Source organism: Haliotis rufescens, unplaced genomic scaffold, assembly GCF_023055435.1.
Source record: "Haliotis rufescens isolate VD_foot unplaced genomic scaffold, xgHalRufe1.0.p SCAF_4, whole genome shotgun sequence".
Classification (NCBI taxonomy): Eukaryota; Metazoa; Mollusca; class Gastropoda; order Lepetellida; family Haliotidae; genus Haliotis; species Haliotis rufescens.
Genome location: NW_025964112.1, coordinates 19,666,297 through 19,682,983, shown reverse-complemented (window position 1 = coordinate 19,682,983; position 16,687 = coordinate 19,666,297). Strand labels below are relative to the sequence as shown.

General features: G+C 36.2%; 1 protein-coding gene across 2 annotated transcripts in view; it reads left to right on the top strand.

Annotated features, from left to right (window-relative positions):
• LOC124132129 (cyclin-dependent kinase 14-like) overlaps positions 1-6,468 on the top strand; it is a 45,838-nt gene extending 39,370 nt beyond the window's left edge. For both annotated transcript variants that reach the window (XM_046495817.2, XM_046495816.2), the window contains exons 17-18: positions 2,241-2,344; positions 3,170-6,468. In XM_046495817.2, the coding sequence (XP_046351773.1) occupies positions 2,241-2,344; positions 3,170-3,208 (143 nt within the window). In that variant the 3' untranslated portion in view covers positions 3,209-6,468. The remainder of the gene's footprint in view (positions 1-2,240; positions 2,345-3,169) is intronic.
• The last annotated feature ends 10,219 nt before the right edge of the window (positions 6,469-16,687 follow it).

The following is a 16,687-nucleotide window of genomic DNA, read 5'->3' as shown; positions in this document are numbered from 1 at the left end:
ACTGCCCTACCTGAACCGGCCCTCACCTTCTTCATAAGTCTGCTAGAGTAGTTATTCTCCAAGCAGAAATCAGCAGCAGCCATCTTCATTCACCACCAAAGCCTCACAGCTGCCAGACCTAGCACAACACCAGCCAGTCGTCAGGACAGCAGCTCCCATGCTTTACCCAGTCAAGATTCCCAACCATCACAGTCACTGCAAGGTAGCACGGCATGCTGAAGAACGGCTAACCAAATGAAGCCCAGATTATCTGCATAACATCACAGGACCACGGTCCCCACTCGGACCATATGGGCGGCAAGTCATCTACCATTAAAAGGTCCTCCCGTCCACCACATGGTACCAGAACAGACTCTACATGTGGACTCCATGGATGTTACAGACACCACATGTCAAAGTACCTCTCTCCCGGGTATTACCCACAACTCGATGGATTCCAAGGCAGACTTTGGGGAGGAATCAGATTATTCTGATATGATCCTGGCCACTCCTTTTCTGAATTATAAGCAAATAAGCACTCCCTGGACATTAAAGCTTATTTAAATTGGTTTGTTGTAGGTATTCATCATGTCATCCTAATGCATTCGAATCCTACGAGGGAATCACAGGGGTCATGCCACAATCTATCAGAACGGAGCAAGTCAAACGAATCCAAAGTCTACTGGATGCCATAGTCCGCAAACAGGAGGATTTACTATCCACCTAAGTCAGATGGTCATTCCAGTTGTTATGGATCAAGACACAAACTACACTTCATGACCCTGACGACAGCAAGGGGTTTTACTCTCCAGTTTTCTTAGTCTCGAAGAAGAACTGCCTGGACGATACTTTCAATCTTCAGAATGGGAGATTTGCTCATCAGCCTTGATCTACAAGAAGCCTAATATATCGATGAATGGGTACCGGTTCATGGATATATTGTAGATCAAGGCTGATGAGCAAATCTCCCATTCTGAAGATTGAAAGTATCGTCGTAAAAAAATACCTAGGCTTGCAGTCAATGGGAGACGTTAGGAATTCCAAGTTCTTTTGTTTGGGATCTCAATAGCACCTTGGCTATTCACCAAGAACATCAGTTTTGCCAACTGCAGCTAGTTCTTCTTCATGGTTATCTGCACGACTTCCTCCTGGCAGATCAACACAGATCTCAGCTCCACCAGAACATGATCTTTTTGATCCAGCTAATGACTTACCTGGGGTACCTTTTCCATCCAGCCAAGTCAGAGATTATCCCAGCACAGGACATTTAGTACATTGGGACTCAATTTCAACTATCATTGTTAATGTGATAATAATACTACCTCAGTTACACTAGAAGTACTCCTCCAACCTTCCCATTCATCTGCAACTATAGTCTGGAAGGTAATTTAAGGTACCGACGTTTACTACAATATCTGAAAAACTATTGGACCTACTCCAGTCAAAGTTGGTATGAGATTATTAAACAGTCATACATAACTGGATATTACATTTAAAGACAATCAGTGCATGAATAAAAAATCTGTCTATTTAGCTATCACTATATTTCATCAACAACCAGACCTGTTTGTCACGGTTGGAACGAGCATTCATTGAAACAGCCATCTGCATAATGCTACCACTGCGTCACAAAGCCATATGACACAGTTGAACCAATCAACTCAACTCGAAAGGGTGCACGGGAATCACATACGTTGAGACGCCCGACGCTAACACCGTATTCGTTATGTATGACTGTTTAATAATCTCATACCAACTTTGACTGGAGTAGGTCCGATAGTTTTTCAGATATTGTAGTAAACGTCAATTCCTTAAATTACCTTCCAGACTATAGTTGGTAGATGTTTGGAAAGAAGTGAAGATTTCCCCGCCTTTGCACACAGAAGAGCTGTGAGCTGCTTGGTGTTGTTGCGGTGACTACTAGTTAAGTAAAGTTGATAATGAAGAGGCCTTCTGTTGAAAATCTGAAGATTTAGTTAGAGTGTGATTGCAGCCAAAATATAGGATTATGACATATGATGTAATAGAGGTAGTATTCTTAGAATTATTAACAATGATAACTATTGTTCTGATGATTTTGGTTTGTATCCCATATTTGCCATGATAATGTTTCTAGGTTTGTTTGCACCATGCCTATGCTTGTGGATTTCACCAAAGTGGTAAATGTCTAAGACCTGCATCACTTGGGACTTTCCCATCTGGCGTACACGCTGTGATATAACTGAAGTACTGCACAACTCACTCACTCTTTCCTTCACCAGCTGCCTCTGTGTTCAACATTCCTGGGCTGAAAATGCTGCCAGAGATGGATGAAGTGGTCTCCAAGAAACCCACTGGACGCAGCGGGATACGGACAACGCTCAAGGTGGGATGCCATCACAGGCCTTCATTTTACAAATGTTTGATACACTGAACCATTTGCACATTTTTAGTACAAGTGTGTTTATGTTGCGGCACATTGTGAGCCTGTGTCAGTGCATCAGGGATAGACATGGCCTCTAATCTGTTAGTCCGAGACAAGTGAAATGTTGGAGGGACAAGTTGTTTTCTCCCCAAATATGGCTATGTTACATAGGCTACTAGTCTGAAATGACCACTGTTCATCTGTCTGTCATAAACTGAAATCTGAAAGCATTAGATTGAAAATTTGCATAGATGATTCCAGAAATGGTGTCTCTAAGATTTACACACTGAAACACATTTTGTTCCACCATGGAAACTATTCTTAAAAAGCCTCATTTTTGGCACATTACTGTGGCATTGCTACATAAATCAGTATGAAACTTTCATGTAAAAGGCTTTTGACTATGTATGCTCAAAAGGAGATTTTACAGGTTTACATGATTGTACATCAATATTGTGCAAATATTTTGTGATTTTATTTTATAGAAAAATAGATCTTACTGTCTGTGAGCAGAGGATCATGGACAATATGGAGCACATACAAATCATGTACAGCTTTCTCAATGCTTTGTTGTCGTCTCCATGTCTTAAACTCAGTGGGTATTCCAGGGCAGAATCTTTTTTTTAGAAAGCACTTCTGTCACAAACCTGACTGGTAGAAAATTTCACGGCATCCATTTAGTCAAGCTTAGGTTAAGTTATGAAGGATCTATTCTTGTCTGGATTCCCAATAGGGCTAATAAATTATGACCCACATTTTGTATTTATGCACAATTTTACATTGCAGGCAAAGCAAGTAGATGTACACCCGAAGCAATCAGCATGAGACTAGAGAAGATTAACAGTAGCCTGTATAACCCTATGAGAGGACTTCCGAGTGTATTATAAACTGTGTGTTAACAGGGTGTTAACGAGTGTGCTAACCAGTGAGAGTGTGGAGAGAGAGAGAGTGTTCAGTTTTCACTGTGTGTTCATGTTGTTCCTGTTTGTAACAAGACAAAAACTTCTTGTACATAGATTTGTAGACTCGGGAGAAGACATCTGCTAAAACTTCTTTTGTAAACTGGAGATGATCGAACCAGTAAGAATTCCTTTCTTGACATGAAATACTTGAATTTAACTTGATTTTGATACTGAAAAAATACTGTTTGTAATCATATGATGATTACAATTTAGTATTGACATTGAGCTTGAGTAGTTTTGACCTTGTACTTAATGATGTCATAGTTGGAAAGATTACACTTTTGACTTTCATTGAACTAAATGACATTATTGAAAACAATAAATAAGTAACATGACACTTTGTCTAAATGTTCAGTAAAATCGGTCTAAATTTCAAGGTGGTTTCAATGTGTGTGTAAAATCACGGTGGGTATTCAAGAGGTTTGAGGATTTGTCTTCTCCCTTTGTAAATACAAGACTGCAGAACAATCCAGCCAAAAAACTGTTGCTACATTCCCACCCTCGTCAGTGTCTAGATGGTAGGCAGCTGTCTGTCTGTATGTACATGCATCTGTTTGTCTGGCCATGCGTCTGGTTTGTAGCTGCAAGAAATGGGAGGGGGCGCTCTCTGTTGTCAGCCATTTGTGTTGAGACACTGACATATTGGTGGGAAGACCCATCATTCATGTTATCATGGATACGGACACTTTTGATGACAACGCAGAAAAAATTAGTTCTGATACAAACTCAAAACTCAAGCAGGTTTTATCAGAGAATCTGGATTTTCATTCTCTCCTACTAGGGAAAGATTCCTGTGGAAATCAGATGTGCTAAATACTCTCTTTGGGAAAGTGTTGAAACTTGTCTCTCCAAACAAATAATATGCTTTAATGTAAGATCTTAGTTTGTTTTCACATTTGTCATTAAATCTGTTTGTATTCTACCATACTCTGTCCACATATTTATCAGAAGCAACGACCCACCTTCCATCACCAAGGTATTCTTACTTGCTGATTGGTCACAACATGTATCAAGCAGTTCTGTTGGCTTGATGTGTTCTTAATTTGTTCATAACCAGTTGTGTCGGTTTATTTCATTGGTCAGACTTCACATTAAAAACACCAAATCAAAGTCATGTCACAGTAGGTTTTTAACAGAGTCTCTCATTGGTAGAACAATCCATGTTTAAAGCTAAGACTGTTTGATATGGATGTTGATATGATGATTGAAAATATACGAAGGTGAAGCTTCATCGGTTAGTTGTGATTGTTTAGGATCTTCACAATACACCTTAGTTTTGTGTATGGATTCCATCAGTGCAGCAGTTTGTCTTAGAGTCCTAGGATTCCTGTAACTCTGCCATATCAGATCTAGGGACATTCTCACAAGGGAGTAAATATCTTGTTCAGGTTTTACAAATATTATTTTCTCACAAAGAACTGCAAAATGGATGAGATATGAATGATACTCAATCATGGAAGAAAGGATAAATTTCAGAGAAACTATATGTCAAATAGATAATCATGACTAAATCAATTCTGTGTAATTCAACAATGTGTATGTTGGTGTATGTTAAATGACAGAACTTTAAATTGATGTGAATGTTTATGGGTCAAATGATCCTGTAAAATTGATGGTCCAGGTATCAGAACAATCAAATTAGGGGACCATATTGCTCAGAAATGTTGGGTTATTTGTTTTATCAGATGCAAATAACTCGGGGGGCCCCTGGCTATCTGAAGCGGTGAATGATATTTCATGTTTTGAAGTGTTTCTCATCCCCAGCAAGTCCCATATTACTATATGCTAAAAAATATAGGAAAACGTTTTATGTCTACCCATTTATCCTCTTATTCAAAATATTGTCCTCTCTGAACAATAAATAAATTAATGTTTTTCCTGTTTTGAAAAACAAACACAACAAATTTCTTGTTGTTGGATGAGAAGTTACTCTCCCTTGCAACGTTGTGTTTTGAACCCTCAGCCCCGAAACAGCACCTGGCTAAGCACAATAACAATGCCATGAATTTTTTATAAAAGCACATGCACTTTTGGAAAATGTCCACAAAGTTTTTTGTGTTCTTTTCCCTAACTTGCTTGCTCTGAAGCTAAGCTTGGAGATGAGAAACACACAAGATAATATATAGGTGGGTTAATATGTGAAGACGTACTACAGTGTGTAGATTAGACACTGAGGTTTGGCAGTTCAACAATTCCTTCTCAATGATAGATTTGACCAACAGAACTTAGAAAGGTTGTCTAAGTCTTTTTACAACACAATGTGAATGCCTTTTACAATATGAAGTGCATTTTGTATTATTGTCCCCACTACTACACATGGAGAATGTTTTAAAGATTGTGCTATTTTGTACAAATGTTGATCAGTCTTATGACAAGGCTAATTTTTTATACCCCTTTTACAGCATAGTGATACAATCCTTTTAGATAGGCTATTTATATGTCCCATGTATAGAACCCCTGTCGGCCGTGTTTTGTAGACGTCACAAGTGCAAGGCAGAGAGGGAGGTATATTATAGGCACACCACAAGCATATGGATGGTATTGCAGTGTTAAGCAATACTCACTCACTGGCTGTGTGATATCAGAATGAAAGTATTGTGAGTGTGTTGTTATACAAGACTGACAATATTTAGAACTTTAAGATCATATTGTAGAGCATCTTCTATTTCTGCAGGGCTAGCATTTTGGTAAACCTACACTTATCCCTGGACCCATCCTCGTGGTTCTTGCAATCTCAAATTACTTGCCCTTGATTTCCTTAAGCCGGTTTGATTGGCTATGCCACAAGGTCTAATGTCCCACTCAGAATGCAAGTTACAAACCAGGCTCAATGTTGGTTTTTCTGATATCAACAACATAGTGGCCATACCCACTAATTGCAGTGATGTTTGCAAAAAATTCAACATTTAAAAACTGACTTGCTGACGAAAGGATGTCTTCGTGTCAATCAAAACTAGTGGTGGCTTTGGTTTCTGGGCAGTAGGAGTTACCTCCCTTGCCCATTTTCTTTTTCCTTATCTTGACGTATAATTTGTCGGAAAATCAAGGGCAGGTAATTTACGATTGCGAGAACCACTTGGATGGGTCCAGGGGTTAGTGTAGGTTTACCGAAGTGCTAGCCTAGTGCTAGTGCTAGCCTAGATAAAGAGGATGATTGTAGAGAGCCTTCAGTTGTCCTTCAGGCTTATGTGCAAGCTCTGTTTATTTTGATTGAAAATGAATCATTTTCTGTAGACTGCTTGAATTTGAAGTTTTCCTTATGCCTATAATGTATTTTGTATTTCAGCCTGAATACTTTTGTCTCACTTTGTATACAGCAGCAGCTCACATTTGGTTTTGTTTATTATTTTGTTTCTATGAAAGGAACAAATATTCTAATATAGTTTAATGCTGAAAATGACATTGTGAAGCTTATTCATACTGAGTGTTCATATTGAAACATATGTTTCCTAACACAAAGCAAAGACTTAAAATAATGAAAACAGAATAAAAATTACCAGAGTAAGTATGTTTATACACTGAAAACTGAAGTGAATTTATGTCAATATGTATTCAGGATACTGAGAAGGTTATTGACCTATAATATAATTATAGTATTGAATCAGAATTGGATGAATACAATTTTTGTTAGATAGAATGATGAGCTATATACTTGTATTTTGGTAGAAACGTTGAGAAGACCAGGCTTTAGTGATTGCCTAGGTGAATGTCAAAGACCCTATTGTCACCAGGGTGGCTGTAGTTGCTGCTTGTGTCAGAATGTGCTACATTGTGTTCTGAATCTCATCTTGTACATAACCATGCTCAGATTGTGGCAGTCAGTCCTAAGTCCTAACTTAATGAAAACCTTTGGAGGATTTGCATAGTTTTATATAGTATGATATCTTTACTCTGATATGATTATTCCCTGGACCCATTCGCAACCATCTTCCTCCTCCTCCTCCTCCTCCTCTCTTCCCTCTCTCTCTCTCCTCCTCTCCCCTACCTCCCCCCCCCCCCCCTCCCCCCCCATTATAAATGACCAGTCCCTAACTAGGATGTAACCATGGTGGCATCCAGGGTATTCATCATTATGTAGGGTGAGTTTCATAGATTTAAATTGTTCGTCTGTTACTGTTACTCATTAACATTTTCATGAAGTTAAAAAAGAAACCAAAATCTTTTGGGAATAAATATTCCTTTCAATTTGTTAATAGAATTGTTTATGTTGCATACAAAACCATAAGTTAAAAACCATTTGGATGAACAAAGGGGCACCTTACAAATATGTTTCAGATATGAAATAACCTGAGTCCATGTGGTTTATGAAGTTGCTAAGTTTACTTTGCACTAGTTGATGGCAACTGTGACCAGGGTTTACTTTAGTGAATCAAGTTCCTCATAAAACATGATGTACTTCTCACTCGAAGGTAAGTTAGGGCCTGTCTCAGCCTTCTTCAATTATCAAGTGTATTATTTCTGATTATATTATGATATATACCCTGGACCCATTAACTAACATATCCAGGTAGTCCAGGATATTTATCATAATACAATGGTGATGTGATACCTTTGATAATTGAGGGTGTTTCTTACTGACTGATCATTATATGCAATGCCACACAAAGTTTTGTTTTGTTTTCAAGAGTGCCTATTTCTTTGAAGGGTCATGCCACTGTTATCCTTTTGTTATATGTTGTTCAATATGTTTTAACCCAGAAAACATTTTTTTGAGTCTTTCTTTTCAAAATGGAATTCTTTTTGTCAAAAGAATTTTGTCCTGCTCTGTAAGGTAGTGACTTTTGGTGGGAAACATTATGATTAGAGAAATGTGTTACGATAAAGAAGTAATTATGAATGTACCTCAGTGACACTGTATTATTTTAAGTTAATGTTCATCATAGATTTAAATTGGAGTTTTGAATGATCTTGAAATACACCAATCCTCACATTTCATGATCATTTTAAAGTTATGAGAGGTAAAATTGACCAAAACGTAAGACATTCATATTATACCAGGTTCATTTGTTTGCTGATTTTGTTTTTGATGTGGTGTGACCTCTCAGACTGGTGACAGTCATGGATATCTTTCATCACAGTCTCTGATTCAGTATCCCAATGGTATTTTCCCACTGAGTAAAATGTTATTTTCTCACTTTGATGACAAGGTTTTTTTTTATAGTCAACTTGCCATGAATATGGCTTCATATCTTGCATATGTTCACATACCAAAGTTTTATTTTCTGGAATGAAGTTTTAATATTTATTTTTATTTTGTCCAAACTGCATCTTTGTGTTTCTTGTAGCATCTTAGTGATAATGAAACTCATTATCTGTTTGAATACCATTATCTGAAACTTATTAACAGCTTATGATACAGCAGAACACAGCTTGAAAATTTAATGAACATTCCTTATTGGCAGTTAGTAACACATAGTCATGACAAAGTTGTTGTGCAGTTGAATTATTTTTGCAATAATGTGTATATTGTGATAGTGACGCATGCAACTTGCATTATGCTGATATTTTCTTTGTATATTGAGCATATTTTACAACACAGCACTCTTCTTGTCTATATGTGCGTATACTAGGTTTGAGATAGCCTGTCATTTTCTTTAGGGTTTGGATAAGAGTGTTTGCTTGATGTCTTATTAATGCCCAGAAATCAATCACATATTTGGTTGAAAACAAAACAGACAATCGTGTCTCTTAGCTCAACAGACTGTATGTCTGAAGTGATATTGAACATTTTTGTGAGATTGTGGTTTTACAGCTCTTCCTCAAGTGTGAAATTTCAATGTGGTGTATTGTAACTGATTGTTGAAGTCTTGGTATCAAGTTCCATCTAACCATTTACCAAACTGTAGGGACATATCAAGAGTCTTCTGCTTTCTCTCCCACTCCAGCTTCAGCTCTTCACCCCACTTTTTTCCATTATTCCTCCCTGCTCCACTCAAACCTCATGCACCCAGCTCTTCCTTTTTATTTCCTGCACAGGCAATGTCTGATGAACTCAAGATATAATAAGATGACCAGCAAAGATATACCATGCCTCTTGGATCCCTGTCCTTATAGGGTAGCCATCTGGTCAATGCTCTGCATGTCAAGACAAAAGCCTTTTGGGTGTCATTTGTGATAGCCACCATCTGTGTCCCTAGCCACTACGACATGCACATCACTCAATTGACTGACCTAGTATGTGTATGTACAACTCATGCCCTCATGGACCAAGCAACCCTGGCTTGGTATTCATGCATGTCCCCCTATTTGTATAGTATCACTTCTAGCTTCCATGATCTCCTGCAGTGCCCAGCATGCAACCGCCTTGTCATGATGACCTGCACGATTCCCTACCCACCAAATATACAAGTCTCCATTACCTCTGTTCCGTGTCTATTTGTCCTTTATCTGAGCCCAATGGTGGTGATATCATTATGATCATTTCAATAAAAGGTTTTGGAATTCTGGGCTTGAAAACTTGAAAATGTACGAAAATGTAATTAATATCATTGTGGTTATAATCAACTGCTAGCAGTATCCCAAAGTGCAAAATTTTTCCCTAATATTATCACCTGTCTCTCACACAATCAAACCTCTGTTTCTATGTCAGCATTGATTTACCTTTATGTTCCTTAAAACAACATTTTATTTGAATTATCAGTAGATTCACTACCAAATCTTTAACCATCTTTACAAATTAACATGATATGATCATCAGTGATGAGTGAAATTGGTTGTTGATTCAGTCCAAATGTTTGTGGATTGATGATTTGCGGTATCAGTATGTTAAACCAAGGATAAAGTTGCTATGGTATACAGACTGAAATGTGTGAAGTAGGCTGAGTGTTCTGTTGCCATGTGTATCCGCTGTGTGAGAGTCCCCTATATAGCGTGCTAGTGTAGTAACTTATAGATGCATTCCAGTGCCAATTCCTACATCAGCATGATACTGCAGGTTGTCTTGTCTTTCTCAAACTGGTTTGTGTCACAGCAATAGTAATGCTTAAAAGAAATGTACAAGTTCCTTAGTGTTTTGTTATACTTGACTGTGGGGTCTCGAGTTCTCTTTCTACATCCAAGGAATAAGGAATGTAAGAAAGAGGATGCTAATGTTGTTAGACCTCCACAAAATGTGTGAACAGTTATTAAGAATGAAATGAAACAGATTTACTCTACATTTTCAAAAATTACAGAAATAGAGTTTCCTTGAAATAGTCTTACATTCTCGTAAAAGCTTCTTTCCTTACAGAATAAGATATGTCACTGAAATAGCTCCATTAATCAGCAAAGAAAAGGGCTTTCCTCCCACATTAAGCTGACGTGCCTTGAAATAACTGGAATACTGTTAAAGGCAGCATTAAACCCAACTCACTCAGCAAATAGAAAGGTATATTTGTCAGGTTTTACTTTTCTAGTGACAAAAAGACAAATACTGATTTTTAATGTGAAATATCTAAGTTTGAAAAGCAAGATAAGCTTGTTAATGCTGATGTCTGGTGTTATAGGGAAACAAAGCATGCACATATGTATATATCTGTGCTTGGCATTTATGTTCTTTGAATGTGATTCTGTTTGTTCTCTAGTCTTGAAAATATACACTTCTTGCAATCTGCTAAGATCACTCTGCACTGATCAATGATGAATCACTAAAAAACAGAGCGAAATAATTATGACCAGATTGAGAGTTTACAGTGAAAACATTTTAGGCGTCATGGGGACCAATGTTATGATGATCTTGTTAAGTCAAGGAAGATCGAATCAAAAATATATCAATTGTTTTGTTCCAGCAGTGCCCATGTATTGCTTTAAGTGTATATTTTTGGTGTATTTTATTTGAAATCTTTTGTTGTTGTATTATGTGTATTTAACCATGCACGCAAACTGGTTTTGCTGCTAGCTTCTTTTTAGCTGTGATGAGCCTGCTCACATTGTTGACAATGTTTTATTGGTAGCGACTTAGAACTATGCATAGCTCCAGTCTGGGACTGGGAGTAGCTGCTACATCCCTCAAACTAAGTCAGCCAAATGTCTTGTTCTCTCTAATAGGTAAATTTTGTGAACTTAAATTTCTAAATTGGTGGTGCATAAATTAAAAACGATTCGCTTAACTCAACATTAAGAGTATCATCTGTGTACACATCTTAACGAAACAGACTGTAAATTTGCATATGGCTAGCATTGGATTGTGACTTGGAATTAATGTTTTTTCCTGGTAGTTATTATTTCCTGTTTATTTGAAAATATCATTGCACCACATAACAGCATAACAGTGCAGTGCATCAGTGTTTACCTTATAATAGCAGTACCAGCTTCTTGATAAGCACTTTACCAATTACCTTCCTTTTCTCTCACTTCCAGTTAAAAGGTGCTTCATAAGCACCGTAACAGGTGGTAGTCAACACAATGTCACAGAATCAAACTATTTATGTTCCATATCTCTTATTTATTAAATCAAACAATGTCTCAAGTAGTCTCCAAAATTTGACTTATTTTAGGGGATGGTTTTCTATTCACAATGCTTTTGTTGTTTTGAAAGATATATGTTGTAGAGCAAATAGAAGTGGCCACAAATGTTTTCATTTGTCACATGTTTGTATGTTCATATTTCTTCCACAATGAAGTATTTTCATGATACTTGCCAGCTGTTGTACTTACATTACAAATGTATAAACAAACCAAACTTGAACATGTTCTATGTGCTGGGACTAATGCTGTAATATTTAAGTTTGTAAATGTTCACACTTGTGTCAAATCATTTTGGTGAGATGATTTTGTTTCATTTAAAATGCTGCTGTCGCAATTCTTCCCACCAACAAACATTTACATCATCCATCACAGAAAATAATTTTATATAAACTATTTCTAGGTGTGTGAAAGTAAGCCTTACTTTTAGTGATTGTAGTTGATATTTTCAGTTAGGTACCTACCTGTATGTTTGTTTTATGATTACAATGTAATACTAGATAAAACTCATTTCTATTTTCTTAACTTCCTACATCTGCAGTGTAGGTGTTCTGCTTCTCATTCTCAACAGTCAGAGTTATCACTCCTGGATTTCATCTGGCAATTAGTCATCTCCCTCTATTATTCAAACTTCCTTATCCTTAGGATCATTTTCTGTGATGTCTGCTGTTCACACATTGTTAAGTTTGGATTGGTTTTCCCATTCTCAGTATCTCATTTTGTCACAATACAGACCTTGATGGTCATGACTAGCATTATTACCAGATCTCGGCAATCTTGTAAAAACATTAACATGTGAAAAGCATCTTCAATTCATTGTCTGTTTGGTACATTAAAATTTGAATAAAACAGGACTCTGGTGTGTTTATTTCCTTTAAGTGACTTTGTTCAGTTAGTTAACATATGTATTTACTGAGGTTTTGTTGAGTGTACACAAGTGGATACTTGTTGATATTCCTGGGGAATATCAGCTTCATGTAAGACTGTAATATAGATTTTCCATCTGTGTCGGACATCATTTCAGTGGATTCATTTCATGAAGAAAACCAGCAATAGAAATAGGTTACTTGAGTGTGGCAATGTATAATGTTGTTTGGTTTTGTTGGTTTGGTTGCTTAACTGGATCTAGTGTTTCAAAATATTTACAACTCGCATGGAAAGATCTAATTTGGTCATGTGCTTACATTTTAAGAGTAGGGCAAAATATTTTTGAAATGGTGCTACTCTTTTGATATATACTATGTGAAATATATGAAACAAATTTTCTTTTGATTCCACTAACACTTCACCTGCATATCAAGCATTGGGCATTTGTTTGTAAATTGTCTAGCAGTATCTCTGTAAATATTCATGGCAATCACAATAGCTCCATATCGATTCACAATTATATCAGACTGATGTTGGTAAACTGTAGCATTAGGTTCATGTAAGTTGAGAAATAAGATTTATCTATTATCAACGCTAGGGTTCAATATATATCCAGTTATGTGTGCAATCTTAATGCTGCAACTAGTATTAGACTACATGCTCAAGTAGGTTGAAGACAGTCATAGTGCTAAGATAAAATTTGTGAAATGAGGCCTAGGTGTTTTATGAATCTTACCTGCTGACTAAATATTTAAGATGCACATACAGAATATAACCTTGAGTCATATATTGAAAATGTGGACTTAAAATTGTCTTTGTACACAAAAGAACTTCTCTTTGAACAAGCCAGAAGTGTCTAATATTGTGGCCTGAATCTAACATTCCTAGGGAAAGGAGAGTGTTTCTACAGAATCCCTCATTAATACAGTCATGAAGAGATGGAGTTGACATATAGACTGGAGCAGGATCTTGTGTCAGATTCATTTCTGTTAACTGTATACAACAGACATCAGAATAAAATGTTTGTGGCAAAGTGTTGTCTGGGTAATGTTGTTTGTTACATTCTGTAAGAGTGATTACAGAAACCGGTTAGGACCATTTGAAAAAAGAAAGATATTACTGACTGGCCCTAAAAGATTTCTGTAAGTGAATTTTATGTTGGAGAACATCTACAGGTCTTCCTGAATGAATGAATGAATGATGTTTATTCTGGTAAATCACGGCAGTGATACAGAGATGTAATTGGATACAGGATTTATATACAATAGGAGAAAACATGTCAGTGGAACATTTCCATACATGATCTTATATAACTCGCCAGTTTTAATAGAATTGGCTTATAAGTAATAGACATCAAAAGAGAGAATTTCATGGCAGAAGGATACATACAGTAGTATTGAGGCAAAAACTTGTTTCTAATTTCTGAGAGTTTTGGACATTCTAATAAAAAGTGCATTTCATCACATATCAAATTTTTACACAATGTACATTTTCTTTCCTCTCTTACAATATTATACCATCTTCCTGTTTCAATGGGTAATCTATGATTTGCTGTTCTAAAACGAGCAAGAGAGATGCGTAAGGTGATTGGTAGTTCTAGTAAATAAGGTTCTAGGGATGGTAACTCTTTAAACATGTTATGATAGTAACCTTTAGATGAATTTTCCTTTGACTCTCTCCATTTTTGCTGAAAATTATCAATGAGAACATGTTTCACATTTTGTTTCAACCAAGCGACACTAATAAAGGTTTGAGACAACCAAATGTAATTAAAGCCTATATTTTGAAGAATACATTTTACTTGCTTTAATAGTGGGAAATGGTAATTTGGATTTGCAATGGACATTTGAAACATAAGTTTATATACTATACTAGAAAGGCTAGTTTGTGATGATGTTAGCTTGCACCAATATGAAATCATTCTTATCTTGATGAAAATGCTGAGAGGATACCTCCCTAGTTCACCATATACCATGTAATCGGGTGTTGACTGTTTTAACTTGAGAATATATTTACAAAATTTAAGATGTACACATTTAATGACAACAGCATTTTCAAAAACCCCACAACTCAGATCCATATAACAATACTGGCTGAACAAGTTGATCAAATAATTTCAATTGACAGTCAAAAGGAATTTCTAATAATCTAATTTTACGAAATACAGCGTACATTGCTCTAGATGCCTGATCCGTCAGTCTTTTTAGCGCCTTACAAAATCTACCAGTGTTTGTAAATAAAATACCAAGGTAAACATATTCTTTAACAACATGAAGAATCGAGCCATTTAACATAAAATTGAAGACTATTTGTGGAGCGCTTGGCAAAAATAACAACTTGTCGTTTTGTCAACATTGACTTTAAGTTTCCACATAGTACAATATTCTTCAAATATAGTGAGACACTTTCTTAAATCTTCTGGGCTTTCGGCCATTAAAACAGTATCATCGGCATACAAAATGAGAAAAAGTTTTATGTACAGTTCAAGTGAATCTATTAAAAGGTTATTTATATTATGCAGTCCTTCAAAGTCATTTTCAGATAAAAATTGTTCAAGGTCATTAAGGTACAAAGCAAACAGGAAAGGTGACAAATTTTCACCTTGTCTTACACCAGTTTGACATGGGAAGAAACCTGACACCTTGTTATTATGTGAAACACAAGATTTGATATTTTGATGCATATTATATATGACATTAAAACATTTTCCTTTGATATTAGACTTTATCATTTTTGTCCACAGACCACACCTCCATACTGTATTTAAAGCTTTGCTAAAATCGACGAAAACACAATACAACTTCTTTTTAAGATTTCTATAGATATCAATGAGAGCTTTAAGAATAAACATATTGTCAATTGTTGAGTAATTTTTTCTAAATCCTGCTTGTGCTTCGCATATTAGATTAGTCTGAACTGAGTAAGCTTGTAAACGATTATTCAATAGTGTAGTGAACAATTTACCTAAACAGCTTAGGCTAGAAATACCTCTGTAATTGTCAGGGTCAGCTTGGTTTCCTTTGTTTTTGTAGATTGGTTTTATTTTGCCAACAAGCCAAGCTTCAGGTAAAACTTCAGTGTCAAAAATGAGGTTAAAAAACTTACGTAAACCGTCAGCATAACATGAATAGAGCTTTTGATGTACTCATCATGCTCATTGTAAATACCATCCAACCCACAAGCCTTATTGTTCTTCAATGCACGGACCGCTGACATAATTTCTTCTTCTGTAATCCTACAATCTATGATATCATCATGATTATCATAATTTATGTTTTTGACAAAAACATTGTCATTATCATCAGAACTTTGATTAAGATCTTTAAAAAATTCTAAAATTTTTGTCCATACTGATTTTTTCTGCTGTTTTCTTTGGTTCAAATGATTTTAAAATTTCCCAATAATTCTTAGGGTTACTATCCTTACATTCACTCAGTTGTTGGACACATTTGTTTTGATATGTTTTAAATGCCTTCTTTAGGGTTTTACTGTAAGCTCTACTTGCTGAAATGTACATAGCTTTGCTATTACTGTCTTTAGTCCTTCCATATATAAGTTTACGCTTGTGGTAAAATCTATGTGATGATTTACATTTTTCATCAAACCAGGGTTTATGCTTCTGCTTATGTACAGAGTGTCTAGAATTTGTTACAGTACCTAGAGTAGTTTCAGCCGCAGTAACCAGCGTCTGAGAGAGTTTATTTACAATTTGGTTAATGTCATTTGGCTCTATTTGGTCTTTACATGCATCTAATTCTGTACACTGATGGGTAATGGCAACCTTATCGGTATTACATAAAAATGTTTCACTTTTATCAGGAACTCATCTTTTTACAACTTTATGTACATGTACATCTTTGTCATCATCTATAACTGGAGACAGTTGTGCTGTACAATCTAACCTGAACGATAAGCCACAGTGTACATCGGACGAGATCGGGTCAAACTCCTGCACCTCAAAATCTATTAATAATGGGAATGTTTCTGCTGATGCAATACAATAATCAACAACACTGGCATTTCTGCATGTCAG